This window comes from Balaenoptera borealis (genome assembly GCF_965194805.1).
Source record: "Balaenoptera borealis genome assembly, chromosome: 2".
NCBI lineage: Eukaryota > Metazoa > Chordata > Mammalia > Artiodactyla > Balaenopteridae > Balaenoptera > Balaenoptera borealis.
In genome coordinates, this window is record NC_138867.1 from 156,793,097 (window position 1) to 156,810,314 (window position 17,218).

At 37.1% G+C, this 17,218-nt stretch overlaps 1 protein-coding gene across 11 annotated transcripts in view; it reads right to left on the bottom strand.

Moving 5' to 3' along the window:
- Nucleotides 1-17,218, bottom strand: part of FBXW11 (F-box and WD repeat domain containing 11) — a 130,610-nt gene that overhangs the window by 93,426 nt on the left and 19,966 nt on the right. For 6 of the 11 annotated variants that reach the window (XM_082380862.1, XM_082380871.1, XM_082380872.1 and 3 more), the window contains one exon: nucleotides 264-365. The exons of the other annotated variants lie outside the window; for them this stretch is intronic. In XM_082380862.1, coding sequence (XP_082236988.1) covers nucleotides 264-365 — 102 coding nt within the window. Of the gene's footprint in view, nucleotides 1-263; nucleotides 366-17,218 lie in introns of those variants that run through there. 11 annotated transcript variants of the gene reach the window in all.

Sequence of the window (17,218 nt, forward strand, 5' to 3'; positions counted from 1 at the left end):
AGCTTCAAGGTGGGGGTTGGGGGGATAAAAAGCAGGAGCAGAAAAAGAGGAGCAGAACAGGGCCCAGCCAAAGACCCATTTGCTCAGAAGGGCCCCTCCTGGCATGAACTCCTCCATGTGGGGCACCCAGGCTGGAGGAAAGCAGAGGGTTACACAGAACATTTAGCAGACTTAACATTGGATTAAACACACTACTGCAAGTTTCAACAAATGTTCATGGTATACGTAAAAAACACATTTACAACAAGAAAGAAGAGAGGCACCTGGAGACATCTGACACTGGGCATGCTCTGCAGGCAACTCAGTGCGCACATGCTCTCTACCAGGTTGGCGCAGCCTAGCCACAAAGACCTTGGCACAGAACACTGCAGGATGACAAAAAGGAAGGAAGAGAAGAAGCAGTTAGAGGCCGCAACAAATCACTCCTTCACACAGGCAACTTGAATGTTAGTTGGGCAGGGGGTGCACCCTTGGCAGCTTGGAGGTCAGGGGTGGTAGTCCAACAAAACTTACTGAAACCTTGGGAGAGGGCCCACTTTCTGTCCTACGGAAAGGAGGTTTCTGCTGCCAACCACTAACTCCTCAGGATACAGTGAACAGAATCAAGAGGGAGAGAAAGAATGTTTAAATGAAAACCACTAAAGGGAACTGTAAAGTTTGAGTGCAAAACAAGATTATGGTGAGATTGTCACTCTAACTTCATAAAAGTAATGGTTTTTGCTCTATGTTATGTAATTATAATTGCTATCATTACATCACCTACCATGTGCCAGGCACTTTAAATGTGTTCTCTAATTCCCACACCACAGTGTCAGGAAACTGAGGCTCAGAGGTTAGTCATTTGCACAAGGACAAACAGCAAAGGAGGGGAGAGTCAGAATTTCAAACCTTGATGGCTGCTATTAAAGCCCACATTCATTCCACAAGACTATGATGCCTCTATTATCATTGATCACCTGACATTTTATCATCTGCGTACACTTTTGCACATCCCTAAATAAAATTACAGGAGACCTAGAGACATAAGGCAAAAAGAACAAGAAAGATAAGCGATAGATTGACTGACAGATACAGGAAATAAAAGAGCTGATAAAAACGCATCTGATTTTGAGTGTCATCCACATCTCTGCCTTCCCAAAGGAAAACACTTTAGAATAATCATGATTTTCATTTTGGACTTTGCTTACAAAGTTCATTTGACACGAGTAAGAATTAAAAGCTTCTTTCATTTACCCATTCCCATTCCTCTTTCAAGAGCTTGCTGGTTTTAAGGGAATTAAGAAAAAAAGTAAAATATAAACATATGCATTATGGCTAGTATTTTTAAACCATTAGATTATTTATGGTATTCAATAAGTACTTTTTCAGACCTAAGGTCAATTAACTTACTCTGGCAAAATCAATAATCATGCCAAAAAAAAAAAAAAAAAACCAAACCTGAAGGTGGGTGTTTGGGTTCAACCAAAATACTGCAGAAGCCTCAGACCCAACCTCATAAACTTGTTTATTCTAGCTATAATTAGGATGGTTAAATATACTCACTTTCCTGGGACAGTCCAGGTTTACACTGGTCCCAGCATAACTTTCACTCTCAAAGTGTTCTGGTTTGGTAGATAAATTCTATGGTTACCCCAACTATAATATAAACAAAGTCCACTATGCTTGAAATCAGATAGACCTGATTCCTTCCTATCCAGCATCTGTACTTTCTAGTTATATCTCACCTATAATGTAACTAGAGTATTGAGATTATTTAGAAAAGGTATTTAAAGAATACAAAACCAGAAGACTCAAATGGAATAAAAAAACTGAGCAGGTTTTTGGTAACAATGAACATGCCATACATTTCCAATAGTGTGCTTTCATTTCAAAGCTTCCCATAGCCAATATAGTAAAGTATATCACTGATACTCCAGTCACACATATTCTGCCACTCCAACACTTTCATAGAGTGCCATAAAAGATGCTGAATAAATGTTTGTATAATATAATGAAAATAGCTGCCATTTATCAAGCTCTTGTTATATGCTAGACAGCTGACATAGTAAACCCTCACAAAAACCCTTGTAAGACAAGTATTATTCCATTTTACAGATGAGGAAACCAAAGATCAGGAAAGGAGAGCTTGATTTGTTGAAACAGCAACTTGTCCAAGGTACAAGAAAACAAGGGCTAATTGATGGCAGAATTAGGACTAGAAGTTAATCCTGTCTGACTTTAAGCAAACATGTTTTCTTTTTACTACAACAAACTCTCTCTATCCAGAGATACCTAGCAAAATGTTTAGGGCAGAGAAAAGGCCCAAACACATTACGTATGTATACACAGATTACACACATTATTTAATTTAAATAAACTTCCAACATCCTCATAGCTCCAGTTAAGTTTCTTTTTTGGAATCTTTGTAGTTATCCAAATCACAGAATCACTCAGATCTGAGAATAGAGTTTAAGGATTATACTTGTATTCAGCAACTAATACCAAATTAACACCAAAGCTCATCTGCAAATCAATTTTCATTTATTCACTAAAAACAGATTCCCTCTGCAAGGTTTAACATGTATTTGCCTCAAAGGGTAAAAACCATGAAGGCATAACGTACTGTACCCTGATTAGATTCTGCTAATAACTTGAGATCCAGAACTCAAAAAAAAAAAAAAAAAAAGGACCAATTTTCACATTCAATAAATCAAAGAATCATAGACTGTGAAAACTGGAAGACCAATTAGTTCAAACTTCCACCCCTGATTTCAGAAGTGAAGAAACTAAAGCCCAAAGAAGAAAAGTAATGATCTTCCCAAGGTTTCCTAATCATCTAATGATCGAATTAATACTTATAAGAATATGGAAAACAACATAAAGAAAAACTTCTAAGAACTTAATTTCAAAATATTAAACGTTTATTACAAGTATTTTTTAAAACTTGATATTGAACCTGTATAGCCAGAAAAAGATTTTTAAAGGACCCTTCGAGGGTCCAGTTTCCAAGAACTTATCTTTATAACATCCATGGAAGATACTTCGGGGTAAAGAGAGTGATGCCAGTGTTCATAACAAGTATTAGAAGTGCACTACTTTCACACTCAATTACCCTGAAGCTAAACAACCAAGCACAGTGCTGAAAAATAGTCTTTACTCAACAGAAAATGCCACTCTAGGAAATTCATCCATCTTTTAATAAAGTCTATACCTGCTCATCTAAATAAGGCTCCTCTTAGGTCTGATGGTCCAAGAGGACATTGATCTAATTTGAAAATAATGGCTAAACATAAAAGTTCCATATTTATCAACCTAAGAGCATTAAAATACAGCTCTGACCACAAGCAGTAATTGATTCTTAAAGCTGCTAATTTTAAACTTTGGGACCTGGTTGAAAATCCATGTTGACTATTGTGGAATAACTATTATCCATCACTCTTTAACTGAATAATGTAAAGATTTCTTCATATAAGCTATAATCACAGTGCAGACTATTATCTCTCTTTTTCTTTTTCTTTTTTTTTTTAAGCTAACAGTGGTCTATCTTTAAACTTCTGGAACACTATCTCATTGTTAAAATACGTCTGAAGAATTTACCCTGATACCGTGGGTATTTACCAATTTTAACAAACACTTATTGACCTACGTATTAAGCTAACAACAATACAAACTAAGCCTCTTTCCTCTTGAGACTTCAGCCTGGAGCTCAAGAGAAACCCAGAGGGATCACAATGGGGATGCTTAAGAGAGGCCTTTCAGGGGTAGAAAACCCCTAAGAAATGTTTGTTTTAATTTCACATTTAGCTACTTGTAATGACCAATATTCTAATTTAGGGTTGTTCACAGAGAACAGGAAATGATTCACATGGGATTCTAACATTAACAGCAAATACCCAATTAGACTGATTATATTTGTATGTTCTATAGCCAAAGAAAATAACATTAATCAAGGAAACTGATAGTACTTATTAATTTTGTCATACCCACTGTATAATCAAAAACCAAAATCAGGGCCACCATGCTGAGAAACACTATAAGACAAAAAGAATAATAGCTTTTGGCATTTTTCAAAAGCAAAAAGTTATTAAAAGAGGTAGGAGGGAAATGTCCTAGGCTCTCTTCCTATTGCCATAGGAACCACAAATCAAAAGGGAAAAGTGGCTGCAAGCACCTTGCCTCTGATTGGCTAGCTTTAAGAAGAACTCACAAAAGCTAACTTTGGTCTGTGTCTAGATGGAATTGTTTTGAATATCTTGCCCTGATTCCTTCTCAAAGAGGCAATTCTTTTAAAAGCTACTCAAAGAGGTATTTTATGTTAATCGTCTCTCTAATGTCACTCTGATTTAGAAATATGCCCTATAAATCCCAATTTTTTTCTTTCCACAGAACCATTACCAGCTTCTTCTATCATCACGATTGAGATAAACAAGTTGAGGGGCTTAAATACTATTCCATTCAACAAAAAACTTACCTGACCTTATATCTGCAGACAGAAACGCAATGAAGACATTCTCTCTCTCCTCCAGCAGCTTACAGGAGGGAATTTTGAGAATGTGCCATGTAAATACACACACACACACACACACACACACACACACACACAAACACACACACACACAGTCTTAACACACCCAAAGGAGGAAAATGCCTGAACTAAGCCATAAAGGATGAGTAGGAGGCAGCCAAGGGAAAAAGAGAGAGAGACACATTTCCGACAAAATAAACAGCATTAAGCAAAGCCAAATAGCTAAGAAATGGCAGTCCTATTCAAGTATCTGCAATTAATTTAGCATGACTAAAGTATTTAAGTGTGAGATGAGGAAAGCCTGATAAAGAGGGGCCAAATCACAGAGGACTCCCCTATACCATTCTATCGAACTTGAGACTTCATCCTGCAGGAAAACAACTCTTAGGCTGCATGCTATAGCTCACCAGTAAACAGCCAATCCTTCCTAGGTGTGTGGTCCAATTTTTTATCAACGTGTATGAGATTTTTTTTTCCCCCTGCAATTCAGTATACCTACTGCTTCAACAATATGTGTCAGAGGAACAGAAGCAGGTCATGCAACACACTGGCAAGTGTGGGGGTGAGGTTCTTAGACTAAGAGGTAGGAGATAAAGCATAATATCAAGCCAAAGCCAAGCCAATTCAAGCAAGCATCAAAGAAAGATGTTGTTCTCTAGAACATGTGGGGAACATTTGCCACAGGCAAGAACAGGGAAAAAAGAAGTTGGCTCAATAGTAACCCAATGATAAAGAAAGGAAGTAAACAGTATACAAAAACTGTATATGTTTTTATAAATATTGTGAAATCAGAGTGTTTAGAGTGGTTTAAGTCCTTCAAATGAGACATCAAAAACTTTAACATTCAAACCATTGCTAGAGACAATGATGAGACAACTATTAAACTTTTAAGCAGAGGAATGACCTTTGGCAGCTGGAGTGAAGCATAACATTAAAGAGAAGTTAGAAAGATAAGTCTATTAGAGAGCCTAAAGACAGCCCCTCATTTTTATTTTACAACTAATGCAAATTTCTTTCAGCTGGGCTACAAAGAGTAGAAACAAGGGCCAACACTTACCTTTGGAAGTACATGTCTAAAGTCAATTGTTTTCCAATAAAACTCCCACCATAATACAAAGAGTGCCATGATAATGAAATGGGAGCTACCAAATACAGAAGGAATGAGAGAAAAGATCTATTTCATAGTAATCACTTGGCGATAACACGCTCTCCACTGGGAATCTCTATCCAGGAGTGGGGATTTGGTCCTGAAGAATGACACAGTAGGTGGGCTCAAGGAGATTATGAAACTCCAGCCCTCTAAACCTAGATGTGAAAGCTACAGAGTATCCATTCAGTTTCTGCTGGAGGCTGTCCTCATCTCAAAGCAAATAAAGCAAGAATTAAAGTTAATGCAAATTAGGAACTATCCTATTGTGTCTGAATTCTCAGACTGTTGCTTTTCAAGAAGCTACAGTAGTTGTAATGAAAACAGGGCCACAAAGCTTTTAAAAGTGTCTTCTAAGAGTCACAATGTAGGTTTCTGCTCTTATAATGTTTGATGGCAGCCTACAAGAAATAGCAAACTCTCACCAAATAATTGTATTGTTTTTAAAACTAAGAACCATAATAATCAGGTTGTAGAATTATAAATTCTACAACCTGATTAACTTTTGTTAATTCATAGTTTAAAGCTATTTTCCAAAGTGTTTTAAAGAACTGAACACTGGTCCATGCCTCCATGTGTGAAAGGCTTTCATCTCCTTATAATGGTATTTTATTATAAAAAAATTTGATAGTAACCATGTGACATGTAACCAAGAACGTTAATGCTTTAATTCTTAGCAACTGTACTGTAGAACTACATATTTATAGATAAGGCACCACAGGGTATTTTCAGGCTGGGATATATGTTAAAGGAAGAAAAGGGAATGGGGAGAAGGAGGCAGTGGAATGAGAAAAGAAAAAAGGATAAGAATGAGGAAAACTGAAATTTACTTTCTGCCAAGTTTTAGAGATGCAAACCCAACCAAACTGTAGTGGAATCAGGATTCAAAGCCAGAGCCCAAACTTTCCTTAGATCCTACTACTAAAAACAAAACAAAAAACCCAAAACTTTCAATGTCCAAATATCTCATCTTATATGATTATCTAAAATAAGATACCAGAACCCAAAACTAAAATGGATCTTCACAGTTTTCTTTGGTAGAGGGATGAAGGGTAATTTTTCTTTTCTTTTCTTTCTTTCTTTCTTTCTTTCTTTCTTTCTTTCTTTCTTTCTTTCTTTCTTTCTTACTTACTTACTTATTTATTTATTTATTTCTTTATTTATGGCTGTGTTGGGTCTTCGTTTCTGTGCGCGGGCTTTTTCTAGTTGTGGCAAGCGGGGGCCACTCTTCATCGCAGTGCGCGGGCCTCTCACTATCGTGGCCTCTCTTGTTGCGGAGCACAGGCTCCAGACGCGCAGGCTCAGCAATTGTGGCTCACAGGCCTAGTCGCTCCGCGGCGTGTGGGATCCTCCCAGACCAGGGCTCGAACCCGCGTCCCCTGCATTGGCAGGCAGATTCTCAACCACTGCACCACCAGGGAAGCCCTCTAATTTTTCTTTTATAATTTCTATTCATCCATATTTTCTAATTTTTCTCCAATGAACATCTAGTACTTATAATAATATTTTACTACTACATTGTATAATTTTAAGTGATGCTTTATTTTTGTTTAATTATATAACTAGTTATATAAGTTGTTATAAGTTACAAATAGTAACTTGACAATTTAAATAAAAACAAATTCTTTTCCCAAGAATTAATTGAGTCTATCTCAAATACCTGTGGTTTAAAATGCGTTAAAATGCTGAGTGCTAGAAAAATATTTTACCTAGTGACCTTCAGAAACAGCTGTGAGCATCAAAATGGTAACAGCTTATTCCTGCGTAATTTCAAATGAAAAAAAAATCATCCTTGTCCACTTCACAACTACCACTCATGACTCAAAACTGTCACCACGTTTTTTCAGCACTCTAACAGAAGCTGGGGAGAGGAAGGATTAGATGTATGAAGGGGGAAGCAGAATCTCTATTCGAAGCAGCATGACAGAGAACAGGATGTAACAAAATAATCTATTTCCGGCATAGCCACATGGGTCCTCAATCGTACTAGGACCTGTCTGAGGTTCAGTTGCCAATAAGGAACAGATTCCCCTAGCAAGCTCCAGGTCAGATCAGCTTGAACCCAATCCTAATGGGGTTTATCCAAGATTCACAAATCCTGAGACAGCAGAGAATTAAACAACAGTTAAATTAAGTACATCTGAGCCTTTAGGCAGTTAGCATCTCTGGTCCAATTAGGAACATTTTTCAGGACTAGGGGAGACCAATAAACTATAAATTTAATATCATTTTCAATAAAAAATGTTAAATGTAAATGAAATTTACAAAAAAGGATAATTTGGGAAGGAGATGCAAATTTGTATTTTCAGAGTGCCTACTATGTGCCAGACACTGTACAGCTATCGTGATCTCATTAACTGTCACACCACCTCTGGACAGACAGGTATCTTAGTTTTAAAGAGGAAGAAACTAAGGATCAGAGACATCAAACCACTTGCCAGAGGTCAAAAGTAGCAGACTTGCAACTCTGACTCCAAAATCCCTACTTTCTTCCCTGAATTATACTACCTGTCACTTCCTTTGCTAGACATTAAACTCCCTAAAGCAGCAGTTTTCCTCTGATTTACTTTCAAATTTTATCCGCTTGTCACTCATCTATACTGCTGACGGGAGCGTAACTGGTACAACCTCTCGTGTGCAACTTATCAATACATACTCAAGACTTGAAAAAAGTGCACATCATTGACTCAGCAATTTCATATGTAGGGAATTATACTACAGGAAAAAATAAAGATATGTCCAAAAATATAGCTAAGAAGATGTTCATCACATGACTGTCATAATAGCAAAGGAAAAAATGCCCAACAATAGACTGGTTAAATAAATTACAGATCATCCAGAAGACAGAATGTTTCCACCAAATAAAAATCATTTTTATAGGAGTATATTTATTGACCTAGAAGTAAGTTACATAAGAAAAGGAAGTTACAATACAATGAAAAAAGTTCAAGAAAACTTAAGTGAATAAAGGCTACAAAATCAGGACTTAAATGATATTATGATCTCATTTTATTTAATAAAACACATATAGGATACAGAATTAAATACAGGTGATTTTTATTTTACTCTTTTTGTCTACCATAGTTTTTCAGATGCAGCCAATATAAAACTGGCAATATAGTATTCAAGTTTCTCACTCCTTTCTCCTCCAGGCCACCTCAAAACACAGTAACTGGCATTTCCACACTATTACTTGGAGTTCTGGTCCTAGCAACTTTTCCCTTGGTTCAAGCCCATTCTCCAATGAATGTGGAGAGCAGGTGGGGTTAAGCTAGCTATCAGAGTTTGGTTGCACTCTGAGGTGACAAAGACATTACCCTAATAGCTGAGGATACCCAGCCAGAGAAAACTCTTCACCAACAGTGTTGTCTTAGGAGGCTACCATTTCTAAACATCTGACAATCCATACTCCACACTGCATGACACCTGAAAAGAATTCCAGGTGCAAGAACTAAAAACTCACCTTGTTTTGTAGACATCATCTGAGAACCAAGAGACATCTGCTCTCATTATCTATACCAGGGCACCAGCCCCACCCTGAGTCAGTCCAACCTCCCCTTCTTTACCATTCCAGACACAGGTGCTGGCAGCACCCCTTCCTCGTCCTTCTACCAACTCTCACAAGCCAAAAAGCTTTAATCAGAGAATTTCTGGAAGTGCCTACACAACAAGATCTGACTACCCTATAATATCAGTACTGAACCAAAATCCTTACCCTACTTTCATGTAAGAGAGTGCAAAGTTTATCATGTTTTAAAAAGAACATTAGAGTTTATTTCCTGGCAGTCTTGTGGTTAGGACTCCATGCTTCCACTGCAGGGGGCACAGGTTCGATCCCTGGCCAGGGAACTAAGACCCCACAAGCCGCTCGGCATAGCCAAAAAACAAAAATTAGAACATACAGAAAGTGGAAACTTTTTTTCCCCTGATATAATGGACACTCTCATTTTTTCTAGGAAGAAATATCACTTTCAGAAAGATGGCTTAAGGAATGTTACTGCATCTACTCTCAATAGGTCTGACAATTATAGTCAGACCACATCATAATCCTACTTTAACTCTTTCATTTAAACTGATAATTCATTCAAAAAGTTTACTGAACATGCCAATATACTAAATGCTTCAACAGACAACACAAGAATTCTGAAAACCAAATATTCTGGTATCAAAATTATTTCTGGGAATAAAGCTATATTATTTCCCAGTTCACTAAAGGGAGATAAATGGCTAAATTCCTAAAGTATAAAATATTTCAAAGAAATGCAGTTTCACTGCTTTCAAGAGTATTAAAACTAAACCTCCACTAACTAATGGTATTTTAAAAATCACTTCCAAAGACTTTCAAAGCTTCCACTATCTAACATGCTTCCTGTCTCACTGTACCTATCGAACGAAAGTTGGTCCTCCTAAGAAATCTTTTGAAATCAAACCTTGCACCATTTAAACAAGCCCTCTAATATTTTCTAAACATTGCTCATTTCTCGAATACCCATTTATTTTCAGAGACCTAATCCAGCCCCCATTCCAAAGAAACACATATTCCAAGTTAGTAGAGTCTCAATGTTTAAAATTTTATACACACACACACACACACACACACACACACACACAGAGGGATGGATCTAGAAAAAGACCGTAATCAAAAGTTTGCTTCTTTAAGCTAGGAATAGCATGAAAGTGAGTGGTCCAAGCTAATAGATATACAGGGATTTATCAACCCTTAATTAAATGTATAGTAAACTTTGCATTTCCTCTACTTTCTCATCTAATCCCCATTGTTCTCATATCCTAATCAGACCTTGGTTTCAAATAAGAATGAAGTTTTGTGCCTCACAATCCACTGGGCTCTAAGAACAAATGAATCTGTCTTTCAGCCGGGGGCTAGGACTGCCTTAGTAAGGATTCCTGCTGCCTGCTGCACAGCAAGGCTGTCTTTGATTCCCTTCACACTGTTTTCTGCAGGCAACTGGGTAAGGGGAGTTCTTACCGCTTGAAGCCAGAGATTCCATTACATTCTGGAGCAGAAAGGGACCTTATAGAGAGCATTTTGTCCATCTTCTTAAAATGTTTTTCTAGCCCAGGTCTTCTAAATATCTCACGAGGTGCTTTTGGTACGTACTCCCTTGAAAGTACCTAGTCTCAACAGCAGATAATTGCTGCGAGACACATGCTACGATAAGGTCAACCTATACGTTACAGACCTTTGTGCAGGAGTACATATGAACACAGGTAGACTACAACACTCTGGAAGTTCTCATACAAAGGAAGTAATGAAGTCAAGATGTAAAGGCCCAATATCAGTTTAAGAGATACTGGACTTCTTTGTCAAAAACGCTATTAAGCTCCATTGTTTTAATAACTTTATGTATGACTCAGCTATAAGTGGTCAGTCAAGGTGTTCTACAAAGCCCAGAGCACAGATGTCACCATCATAATAAATTTTTTATTAACTCTGAGAAAATACAGAATTGAGAGGAGGATCAGAAGACAAATCTCATCCGGGCATTTTTTTGCTGCATTTAAGACAAAAAAAATATTCCATGATCCACATTTCTTTTAATCGACGAATTAAAAGTCTAAAGAGAAACAATAAAAACAGCTACCAAGATTGGGATGCAAGCAAAAAAGGTTGAAAGGGTGATATTTACTTTTACTTTGAAAATAATCAAATTCAAAAACCAAAAATTGGTCTATAAACCACAGGAAAACACAAAGTACTAAATTTTCCTATAAAATTTGTACTTTATTTCCAAATAAACTAGGTGTTGTATTTCCAAAATAATTTATAAAAAATAAAGTAATACAAGCAATTGATAAGACAATTTACCAATTTACAATGTAATGCTTTCAGGTCCTCACAGCACTTGTACAGAGTAGGAACTCAATAAATATTTGCTAATTTATCAAATAATTAACATGTAAAGTCCAGAAGGTTACATGTAAAGCAAAAATCTGATTCAGAGGCTAGAGAAGAATGTAATGTTGTAATTTTAAAGGGCTGATGGTGGACACTTGTTTTTTGACTACATCACCTAATCACAGTAATTGATTCAGGAATAAGCACATACTCCAAGTTGAATCCAGGACTTCTACGGGAGCCACAAGAAATCTCTTTCCCCACTGAGCATGAACATAAGAGGATGAAAGCTGGAACTGCCCTCATGCTACCACAAGGGACAGCTGGTTCTAGGAGGTACTACATTCACTCTGAGGAAGAAACCTGAATCCACATCTACCTCTGGATTTTTCAAATTATAAATTCCCTGTTTCAGCTTAAACCAGTTTGAGTTGGGTTTTCTGACACTTTCTACTGGAAAAAAATCATAACAAACCTTAAATATTTAGTTCAAATAAAACAGGCAAAAGCCAAAAACGTATTTGACATGGCCAAGGTCTTAAAGACAAAGAACATTCTGCGGATGAAACATTCTTAAATTTATATTTATTTTCCTAGGAAGTCATTTTATTCTACTAAAAGTATTCAAAACAAAATGTTCTAAGAATATCCCATTCCTGCTATAACACAGATACTAGAGAAAGAAAAAAATATGTAACAGGGTAAACTAAACAAAACACTAAGAAGAATGCAGAAAGAAAGTATAACAGAAAAAACGAGTCCTGATCTTCCAAGGAGCTCTGATACCCAATACTGAGAAACCTGACCCACCGCTTTATAGGCATTTAATTCCAAATAAGCAATGAGGTTGGTAGTACCAAGTACAAGCACCAAATAAATAAATAACCTTAGAGCAAGGAATATATTTATCATCTAAGATTACAAAAGTCCTGCAAACTGCTACAGACACAGAATATTACTATTTACAAGCAGCGCCTAACCTGTGCCCCTCCTGTAACAACTAACCTTATTCTATGCATTTTTGCATAACTTTAACCCTTCCTTTATCTTATTTTACTACATTAATTTTTTCCTTTCATCTTCATTTATCCACTTATTTTCTTTTTATCTTCCTATACTGTATGGGTCATTGTAATCACTCAAATTCTTTTTTTTTTTTGAAATAAGGTAAGGTTTAAGTATATACTAACAATAGCAAAAGTCATTACATTTCTGAACTGAGAAAAAGAAAAAAGTTGAAAATTTTAAAAACTATAGGAATAAAACTCTAATACTGATAGTCAATACCATAAAATGTGTCATCACTGTCCTTGGCAAAACTGACAACCACATGTGGATATTCCTGCAGCCAGGTTACTGCTTCTCTATCAGCTGTCAATAAATTATGCAGTTTTTAACTCAGAAAAATGCAAATGCAAGAAGTTCTGTATTTCTTCAAGAATCACTTACTTGGAAAGGAGAGAGAATATCACAAAAGTAAGAAAGCACCATAGCACAGTGGACACAATGAATTTTGATTTTTGTTTTACTTTGTTAATTGATAGAGAAACACACTAAACTTAAATCCAACAAACCTCTGGATGTGATTACCAATTTATAAGAAATACAAATGAGATCAGAATATGTAGACCTAATAAGAACATAATTAGCAAAATCCAAATTTGGGGAAGTTACACAGAACAAATGACCAATCCAGTTTCTTCAATAAATACATAGCAAGAAAAAAAGATGGGAGAGGCAATTTTTATAGATTAAAAGAGATTTGAGAGACTATTAACTATATGCAATGTGTGAACCAACTCTGTCTCCTGAACTGAAAAAACCAACTACTAAGAGACTTTATGAGAAAAACAAGACAAATTCCAACAGAGGGCAATACAATATACCTGACCAGTGCTCCGAAAAACTGTCAAGGTCATCAAAAACAAAGTCTGAGAAAATGACAGAGCCAAGAGGAGCCTAAGAACACACGACAACTGAATGTAAGGTGGGATCCTGGATGAAATCCTGGAGCAGAAAAAAGACATGAGGTAAAAACTAAAGACAGCTGAATACACTATGGACTATAGTTAATAATAATGCGTCAATATAGCAGCCCATGACCACGCTAATGTAAGATGTTAATAACGGAGGACACTATGCAGGGGAAGGGGGTGTATATGACAATTCTGTACTACCTGCTCAATTGTTTTGCAAATCTAAAACTGTTCTAAAAAGTAACGACGATTAATTTAAAAATTATTTGTGAGACAATTAAGCAAATATAAACACTATTTGATATGAAGGAATTATTGTTAGTTTTTTAGGTATAATAATGGAACTATGTGCTCTATATGTGTTTGTTTTTATCAGTTTTTTGTTTTTAAGTCCACGTCTTTTACAGATACATACTGAACTATTCATGGATGGATGAATGAATAAAGTTAAAAGGGTAGACTACAGCAATGTTTCCCAAGGTTTAGTATTCAAGGTGATTTCTGGTGACACGTAAGGGTGTTTTAATGTTTAATAGCTATACATTTAATTTAAATACATTATAACAAATATACAGCTAGCACATCAAACCCATGATTTCACAGATTTTCATTGCTTAGGGTAGGTTTCCCTTAGGAAAAAAATTATTAAGACTAAAAAAAAAACACTTAGGCAGAGGTAGGTTAAGATTCTAGATTCACACTATGTGACCTTAAGCAAGCCAGCTGTTTCGAGGAGTACAGCACCTGCTACATCCAAAGCAGGCACTCAATAAATATTAACTACTGCACTATTGATAAAAAGCTAATCTATCAACAGAACTCCAACAAAGGAGAAAAGACTGGAACTGGGGAGAATGAGTTAAGCACAGAATGAGGGAGGAAAGGAAGCATGAGGGCTTACAGAGGCAATTTGGGCAGGGGCAGGCAAGGCTTCCCCTGTTCTTCTCAATCTCCCCAAATACTGACAATCTGCTGCTGCCCACCTACAACCTGGAAACCCTGCTGCTCCAGAGTCTCTGGCACTTTTAAGAGTCCCAAGCTGCCACCTAACACTCCTCAAACTAAGGTGATAGCTAGAGGTGCGGAATCTAAAATAATCAGAAGAGTTTTTCTTTTCTTACCCCAGGCAGGGATGGGAAAGAGCACAAGGCTTTGTAGAGATAAAAAGGAAGGGAGGAAGGGAGGAAGGGAGGAAGGGAGGAAGGAAGGAAGGAAGGAAGGGAGGAAGGGAGGAAGGGAGGAAGGGAGGAAGGGAGGAAGGGAGGAAGGGAGGAAGGAAAGGAAGGGAGGGAGGGAGGACAAGAGAAAGAAAGAGAGGGAAAGAATCACTATGTGACCTTGAGCAAAAAAATAATTCTCTTCTCCAGTCTCCATTTCCTCACATGCTAAAATGTGGAAAATAAGCCTATCTTTCAAGGTTATGGTGAAGATTAAAAGGAATAGTAGATGTAAATCTGGCATTTAACGAGTGTTAGTTCCCTCCCTCCTTACTTTGGCAGAGTGATAAGAGAACCCTTGGTGAATAAAAGAAGTTGGGGTGAAATACACAAAAATAGTAAAGAGCCTTGGGTTGTATCAGTTTTGAACCAAAATAAAGGAGGAGAAGGATTCTGGAGTCAGAAAGTTTGGGAAATGCTGGGAAACATATTATTAAAATGACAATTACCAAGTGAATTTCTAAGAGGAGGAGATTACATGCAGCATTTACTAAATTTACTTGACCTAAGGAAGCAACTCCCAGTAATAGTGATCCTAGTAATCACACACACACACACACACACACACACACACACACACACACACACACACACGAAAATAAAAAGGGAGGGGGGAGGAAAGGAAAGGTTAGCAGTTTACAGCAGCTGACAAATCCTTCAAAATGACAGCTGCAGTATTACTATCTGGACAGATCAGAAGTCAATGTCTGGTTTAGAGGCAGAGAGGGAGAGAAGGGATGCTTTTTGATCTTCTGAAAGGAGTCACTGATGCCAACAGCTTAATTTTCATGACCAAGTCATTTAAAACTAAGAGATGATAGTGAAACAGAAAACACCAAGCATTAAGTGGAGTGCATGTATTCATTTTAAAAGTACATATAAACTTCTGATACAAGATGGTTAATTCTCATTTGCCCTCCTAAATTTATTCCTTCATTCAATCAACTGGGCAATTGTATGGCATGCACTGTGCTAGATGCTGGGAATATGCTATGAACTGAATATGACATGACAGACATGATCCTTGTCCCCATGGAGGTTACCTTCTTAATAAAGAAGCTGACTGTCTAGTGGGGGATTACGCAATACATTTATCAATTACAATTATGTTAACAGCTGTGAAGAAAAAGAACTGAATGCTGTAATAATATGACAAAGGGAATCTAACCTGTAGGGGTACCTAGGGGGCCCAGACACAACCCCTGAGGAATTGATGCTTGAACTCAGCTCTAAAGGACAAGCAGAGGTTAAATGGGCAAGAAAGGAGTTAAGGGTGAAGCCTCCCTGATAACAAATAATAGACGTTAATGCTTGTTAGGTCAAGACAGAATCTGGTGCACTGGAGGAAGGGGTGGGAGAAAATCACTGTGACTGAAGTATGGAAAGCTAGGGTGAAAAAGAGCAAAAATAGACAAGACTCAGGAGGAAGACAGAGGTGCCAAGGCTGCGGTTTCTGTGGAAACAGGGTTCACTGCACGTAAACAAAGAAAAGTCTACCTGAAAAGCAGAAGAATTCCCAGCAGAACCTCACTTCCTAGGTCAAAGCAGCAAAGGCTAGTAGGAGTGAGTGTCCCTGAAGCTGTCAGTGAGGCCAGTCGAGACGGATCCTAACGTGCTTCATAAAGAGCACCGGGAGCCAGGGGCAAGCCAGAGCAGTGACCTGGCTTAAGCTTGCCACAGACAGTCTGCTGAATAAAGCAGATACTCCTGCAGCTGGCTTCTAACAAAAATGGCCATTTCAATCACAAAAGGGCGGCACTGCCCCAGCCACAACAAACTCAGAAGTTACTCACCCTGGTGACTTCCTTCTGCCACTCCCCAAATGCACCTGGATCTAGAATCAGCAGTGAAGACAGCTAATCTACATATTTCCCTTTCTTCACGAAAGAAACATAAATAGCCACAAACCTAAGAAAAATATGTCCAATATCACTAGTAATTAAAAAAAATAAAATTTTAAATTCTTTAACCAAATTGGGATTTAAAAAAATTATTAATACCTTAAAATGGCATAAACATGGAGAAAAGAGCACTTTCATAGACTATGGTCAGTCTGATATGTCATGTTCATATAAATAACAGAAAGTGGGTAAAACCTTTGGCTATATAAAATACACATGCACATTTTTTGTGTACACTATTTGACTCAACAATTCCACCTCTTAAAACTTACCCCAAGGTAATACTCACAGATTTGTTCAAAGATTAAACTTCAAGAAAGAGCACCAGCTTTAAGTTGTTATAAATTAGAAATAACTTAAATGTCTAATAAAGGAGTGGTTTAACTATTTATCCATTTGCATATTCATGCATATTCGGCACCCCTTCAAAATGTTATAAAGAAATATATGACGGTTCAGAAAGATGTCACAAATATTGTTGAGTTTTAAAGGCAGTTTGCAAAATAATTTTATGTGTGAAAAACAAATATGAAACATACATGAAAGAAAAAAATATGTATATGAAGGCAGAGAAGTATACCAAATATTAACAGCAGTTATCAGTGGAACTTTTTAT